General features: G+C 44.3%; 1 protein-coding gene across 50 annotated transcripts in view; it reads right to left on the bottom strand.

Annotated features, from left to right (window-relative positions):
- Nucleotides 1–1,375: 1,375 nt before the first annotated feature.
- Nucleotides 1,376–6,990, bottom strand: part of SYNRG (synergin gamma) — a 334,879-nt gene continuing 329,264 nt past the window's right edge. For 29 of the 50 annotated variants that reach the window (XM_077969539.1, XM_015119432.3, XM_015119435.3 and 26 more), the window contains 3 exons: nucleotides 6,728–6,838; nucleotides 6,369–6,404; nucleotides 1,376–5,288 (listed from right to left, as the gene is read on the bottom strand). In XM_077969539.1, coding sequence (XP_077825665.1) covers nucleotides 5,157–5,288; nucleotides 6,369–6,404; nucleotides 6,728–6,838 — 279 coding nt within the window. In that variant the 3' untranslated portion in view covers nucleotides 1,376–5,156. 50 annotated transcript variants of the gene reach the window in all.

The following is a 6,990-nucleotide window of genomic DNA, read 5'->3' as shown; positions in this document are numbered from 1 at the left end:
TTAGAATTTTTACTAATAATTTCAGGATATGTGTGTGTGTCGATGATGGAAAAAAAGGTGCTCTCCAGTAACTGCTAAAATATGGCTCTTATGACAGTTGTGAACACCACTTAAAATACACATCCCAGCAGAGTCCCGTCGGCGCTTCACATCCTGGTGGGTGGCAGACACACTGTCCCCAGTGCTGGGCGGTGGGAGATAAGAGTGCACGCTCTGATCAGGGGTGCTGGTTTTGGTTTCCTCTTGGTTAGTGGAGCACCCCTAAGCAACATGTCCTCCATCAGAGAAACTGGTTTTCAATAAAAGGTGCCTCTGCTCAACTATTACTACCTATAAAAATGCCCTAAACCAAACCTCAGTATAAGCGATAAGCAAATAACAAAAAATGGCTGCCTTTAACTTTGGAAATGTCACCCAGGTCACTGCTCCTGATAAAATGGGCGGCACCGCTCATCAGGTACACGGTAGAAGGTGAATGAGCTCGCCTCTGTCCCACTGCTGGGACACAACTGGGTGAAAGCTTTCCACATGCCCCCAAATAACCACTGTCCTAGGGCGTGCCTGCCTTCTGGAGGGCCTCCTGGGAGTCTGCCCGTGCGATGGGAACCGGTCGCAGCCCTGCTCTTTGGCCTCATTTGTCAGGGACGTTGTAGCTTGCGCACCAGAGGAATCGTTTTCTAGATTTTTTGGGTCCATTTTGGCAGGAAGCCATACATAGGCCAGTAGCTACATACTTAGACAAATATCCACGAAACATTTTACCTGGTTTGTGGCAATGGTTTTTTCCATCTAAGTTCTACCTTTTATTGCTTTATACCCCTGGCTGCCCACTGTTATAAACATGCATCATTATTCTCTAGAAAAATTAAAAGGAAAAAAATTAATAGTTTCTATGAGAAATCAGAGGAACCAACAAATGCTGTAAGATCAAAAACAAACAAACAAAAAAACAAATAATCCAGGGAGGCTCTGGCTGCTTTAGTATGAGGCTGAGCTTTGAGTCTGGGAGTTTCTGAATAAGAGCCCCCAAATAACCATTGTCCTAGGGCGAGAAGACACCTGGTGACCGATGTTCTTCGTAATTAATGAAAATCACCTGTAGAATTCCTGGCAAGCAGCACTGCGGGGCTGTGACTAAGAGTTCTTCGCACACAGGAAGCTGAACACCTTTGTAATCTTAAGTGCGTGGGCCCCTGTTCATCCTCGTGACTTGCATCTACGTGAAATCAACCCAACAAAGACAAGACCAAGAAAAGGTCTAGTAGCCTGACATTCTTCTACATTTGTATTTTGGTGAGGGAAGTTTAACAGTGGGTGATTTCAGAACAGACCCTGAAAATATTTTAAAGGTAAAGCTTTATAATATCTAAACATATCAATTAGAGCAGTTGTTTATTAAAATACGAACAAGGGAAAAACCACACCATCTTTTAAAATTACAGGCCTGAATTCCACATCACACAGAAGACAACGCATTTTGCTACGGACCACAGCATTCACTGGTTAATAACGCCACAGCTACAAAGTAATGAGATGTCCCACAAGAATACTTTTTTAACCACTTATATTCACATCAACATATAAATAATGGAATTAAGTAAAAACTTCATTATAATGCTATTTTGTTAGAAAAGTATTCGTAAAGTGGCATTTTTCCCCCCAAGAGCTGTTTCACTTAAGCTTTATTTCCTCGGCCTTGCAAAGGGCGGGCCTTTCAGTATTGTTATTTGGTGCACACTCACCTGAAGAAATAAGTAATTTAAACTTAAAAAACACAGTCGACACACATCTTGCCCTGCATTCTGACATTTGCTGGAATGGTCTACAGCAGGTTACAGCGCTCCCTTCTGAATGGCAGATGTCTGAAAATGTCAGTTTATGAACTGTTCACAAAGGCAGGCATTTGACCTCAAAGGTGTTCAGGGGAATTTTTGTAGTGGTCCCCAGTACAGGGCCAGCATCTCCTATTTCTGTAACATACAGCCCTATAATCTTTGCAAAGCTGAAGTACACATTAAACAGGCAAACAGAAGACACCTTTAAACAAATAAGACGCCCAAAACCCTTCAAATATGTGTATGGACACAAAATATTCAAATAATCAAAAATTCACAACCCCTATGAAATGCTAACTAGTAGCCACAGGAAAAATAAAGCATGGAAAATATCCTAATACATCCAGTACCTCTTCTATCTCAAGCATGTCCAGACAAAAATGAAATTACACACTAAGCCATAAAAATTTTAAAGGCAAAACATCCCACCAAAAAAAGAAAAGTGCTATTAATCGCCATTCAAGCAGTGGGGTGAAGCGGGCTGACACAATACACAGTATGGAAATAAGTAACCTTGGTTACGGTTTCCAAGGACACGGGGCTCCTGGCTAACAGGAAGAGCTGAGGTGAAGCTGAATGCAGTGTTGAGTCATTATAATAAATGTTTATAAAGAAAAGCAGCGCAATGGTGTCCCACACTCCTTGGATCCCTATTGGTGGCATCTAATTAAACATTTCAAGTATTCAAGAGATATGAAAGGTAGTGAATACTTTTCATAGCAAAGGCTTTTCTGTTGACGTCTGCTGAATTTTCCTGTGGCACCTCCCACGGAGTGACTAAGCCTATCGCTCTTGGTAAGGAAAGTGGGAATTATACTAAGGAATTGTATCTGAGGCATTCTGGAATTTCTCAGGAATAGAAACCAGCCCAGCTAACAAGCTTACTTTTTAAAATGTCGATACTGGGCCACTGTGACATGATAGGCATCTACACAGCATTTCAAAAAAAATGTCTCAGCAACATTTCAAATTGGGAAACTTACTATTTTTTTTTTTTTAAGAGACACAGTCTCTCTCTTATCACCTAGGCTGTTGTAAAAAAGAAAGAAATTTTTAACAGTCACTGTCAGACTCCTGGACTCATGTGATCCTCCTGCCTCAGCCTCCCTAGTAGCTGGGACCACAAATGTCCACAGATGCACTCCACCATGCCTGGCTAATTATTTTTTGTATAATTAGCTGGGGTCTTGCCATCTTGCCCAGGGCTGGTCTCTAACTCCTGGGAAACATTCTTATTGCAAAGGTAGATTCTGCTGTCATGGTTCTGTTATGAAATTTAGGCCAGGCGCGGTGGCTCATGCATGTAATCCCAGTACTTTGGGAGGCTGAGGCAGGCGGATCACCTGAGGTTGGGAGTTCGAGCGTGACCAACATGGAGAAACCCTGTCTCTACTAAAAATACAAAATTAGCCGGGCATGGTGGCGTATGTCTGTAATCCCAGCTACTCGTGGGGCTGAGGCAGGAGAATTGCTTGAACTCGGGAGGCAGAGGTTGCAGTGAGCTGAGATTGTGCTATTGCACTCCAGCCTGGGTAACAAGAGTGAAACTCCATCTCAAAAAACAAAAAAAAGAAAGAAATTTTTAAGACCAATTAGAAGCCTGCTTGCATTCCAGCTCCATGTGGACCTGGTGCTGCCCAGGATGAAAGCACCGAGGCCTCAGGAAAAGCCTGCCACAAGCTGTCCCTCCTGTGTTGTTAGAAACACCCCATTAGCCTTGTGGTGGGCAAAAGCTCCAAAGGTACCAATTCAGAGTGAGCTGTCTCAGTCAGGACCGGCCAGAGACGGTATCATCGGGAGCGAGTGAGAAAAGCCTTTCTCTCCTCGGTGCCTCTCTCTGCATTGGGGCGTGCAGAAGGTCAAGCAGGAGCCTCAGCAACAGCTGTTTAATGAAAATGTTCCACACCTTTCTTGGAGAACATGGAAAAGCTATAAGACGGACCAAGATAGAATTTGTTCTGAGAAGGGAAAATAAATTATGTAAAAGCAGCAATTATAGACAAGACCAACTTTGTCGGTTTAAAAATAAAAGTCTAGGTCAGAGGGCCTAAACCGCACAAAGTAAAGCACATGAGATTGAAAAATCTCTTCATAAAGCGCATAATCAACAATTCAGAGAGACGTGTGCCCTAGATTGGTACGTTCTTCCTAGGAATAACAGCTCTTAGCCACTTGAGTTTTCCCCCTAATTTTATGCATTCAGATTAAATGGCAAAGAAAATTCCCTACTCCAGGAAGCACGAGTCTTTTCCATCTAAAACTCAGTACTATTTCTGGACAATTTTCTTCTAAGTCATGTATCTATCCCATAAATATACATCTTGATACTTTACACTAGGCCAAGAACTCCACATTTTCACCCTGAATTAATTTTCAGGTTTTTCTCACAGATACTGCAAAGTCAGGCAGTGTTGGTCCCTATGTAGTCATCTTTGGAAATTTGGAGAGCGGCCACTGCCAAGAGATTTCATTCCACTGCCTTTACAAATCTTGTCTGAGAAAACTCCATGGTCACAGTCTTTGCATGCGGCAAAACAGGTTTGCAGTGAAGGCTCCTGCAGGGAAGGATATTATCCTGATACACAGGATTTGGGCCTGTGTGAAAATGAGCATTCTTCAGGACTGCAGAGTGCCATTCTTCAGGACTGCAGAGTGCCATTCTTCAGGACTGCAGGCATGTTTTGGAAAAAAGTCTTGAGCGTTGACAGCAATGAAGGGAAGGAGTAGAGAACTGGTTCAGTTGTGACAGCCAAGTGGGTAAAATCTGCCCTCAACTCCCTGCTACTGTCCAGGGCAGACGGGCAGAATCTTCTCCATAAAAAGCAGAACATCAGTTTAATCGTAATTTCCTCTTTTTATTCATTTCAGACATTAACAAACTAAATGCAAATAAATGCACTCTACTTCACAGGACAGTAAGTGTTCTGGGTAAAAACAAGCACTGGCTCCAAGCAGCTGCCCATTCTAGTCCCGCAACAGTAGTTTATTTTTCTTCAAAAATGTCAGTTCTTCACAGTTTCAATACTGCAGCAGCAAGTTCTTCCTTAGATCCAGAAAGCTGTGGTCTGTATTTTAGAAAACCTTAAGAAAAGTAGAGAGAAGTGAGCAAGCTTCTGGCGCCACGTGCCGCTTGAGTGGGACGATTTTACCTGAAGCCCCGCAGACTGGCCGTGGGGGTGACGGGGGCCCCGTCGCTTGCGGTGTTCTTCATATCAATTCAGGGAAGTGAACTGTGCAGCGCTCGCATTCTACTGATTGGTCCCTGTCACCCCGTGGGGTGTCACAGAAGAAAAAAGAGTCAGTGCTTCACAGAGGAGTTGTTCAGAGCAGGTCAGGCAGGACAAGGCCAGGAGGCTTTGGTTCGACACAGTTGATCCAGAAGTTGGCACAGCTGGCGTGATACTGGTGCCCTCCGTAGGCCAGCTTGAAACTGTCTGTTTCTGAGTTGAATGCCTGCCAGAAATAAACAGAGATGTGGGACAAGTCAGGCTTTTTCTGCATCTCAGAGCTTTTCAGAAACCAACATGTACATCTCTCCAGGTCACAGAGGCTGAGGCCAAAATGGCACACACAAAAGCTGAGTGGGTAGCTACAGGAATTTAAGAGAGAAGGTTTTTTACTGCTAATTAAAGCTATAAAATTGTTACCACTAAACCTAGTTTCGGGAAAAGGCGGCCAAATCTTCCATGGAAAAGGCAGACAGAGGTTATGGGGCGGAGCGGGGGAATCATAAGGGGAACTAAAGTAGCCGAGGGCTGTGGATAGCTTGGATCCCTCACTGTGCTGAAGGAAGCCCTCCTCCTAAGGCTGGCATCTGACTGCGGCATGCAATCCTTTACACTTCTGCAGCTGACCACAAGCCTATCATGACAAAAAATTACAAGAGTTCGAGAACGAGAGAGTCAGAGAACGGCAGTTAACAACTCTTAGGGTCGAATGGCATTGGGAGCGAATAACTGAATCTACATTATCAAAAAGTCCAAACAGGTATAGAGTTAAAAAAAAAAAACGCCTTGAAATGAATGGGCATTAAACACATAAGAATTATTTCCAGATGAGTAGGCTTATCGGTAAGCTACAGCCAGCCATGGAACAGTAGTCCAAACCTCAGCCGCGTCCTGGGGTTAGTGTTCTAATGCACTGCATATAAACAAAACTCTGAAACCCAACTTGTGGCTTGTCTGTTAAAATATGGCTAAATGGCTACATCCTGATAAGCTCTTTGATCTCCTTCTGTGTGTCACTACACCTTCCAGGCTTCCAGAAGTTGCTCGTTCTGTCACCCCATTCATCACAGAGAAAAATAACTGCAACACCAGAAGCCAATTATGAGAAACAAGCATGCAAGTAAGACAGAAGTGGAGCCACACAGACACATTAGTAGACTCAATCAAACATTATGGGAACCAGACTGACTCAGTGAAGGATTCATGACTGGAACAGTTCAGGATGCAATGGATGGAATCATCCAATTTGCCCTCCACACTCAAAATTAAAATGGAGACGCTAAGATAAGGTGTAACTGGTTCATACTTTTTTAGGATGTTCTTCTGCAGGCTTCTCTTCTTTCTGAAATAACGTTGAAACCACAGGTCAACAACATTCCCAGAACAGGGCCTCTTGCCTCCGAACACATCCTTACAGGTTCACCCTTTCCTCCTGACCACCCCACTACGTACAGGGTGCTGCAGGCATGAGAGCCGCGTCCACTCCCTCCACAGCTCCCCCGCTGCCCTCACGAGGGGATGTGTCTGCTCCTATCATCAGCTTTTAGGACTTGAGAAAATCCCCACCTCTGGTCACAAACTTCGCAGTAAAGTGGGCCAGATAAGGTCGTCCCGAGTCACGTTAGGGAAGCCCTCTGCCACCTGCAACGAGGCTGCGTGGCTTACCCGGCTCCTCGAGTCCACGTTCAAGAGGCACACTCCACAGGCAAGTTCCTGAGCATTTTTAATCCCAGGCCGTAGCATACAGGAGGAAAAATCCAGCGAGTTTTCATCTGGCTGTGAGGATGAGGATGACAAGACAAACGGGTAAGAAGTCCAGCAAGTCCACACGCTGTTCGCTTCACTCCCTCATTGCTCACCCCCAGTAGGTCTAGCGGCAACGTAAGTACTCTAGCACCACCCCTACAATAATTTAACTTCCCAAACAT

The sequence above is a fragment of the Macaca mulatta genome, chromosome 16 (genome assembly GCF_049350105.2).
Source record: "Macaca mulatta isolate MMU2019108-1 chromosome 16, T2T-MMU8v2.0, whole genome shotgun sequence".
Taxonomy (NCBI): Eukaryota; Metazoa; Chordata; class Mammalia; order Primates; family Cercopithecidae; genus Macaca; species Macaca mulatta.
Note: the sequence above shows the minus strand (reverse complement) of the source record. Positions and strands in the feature narration are given on the sequence as shown.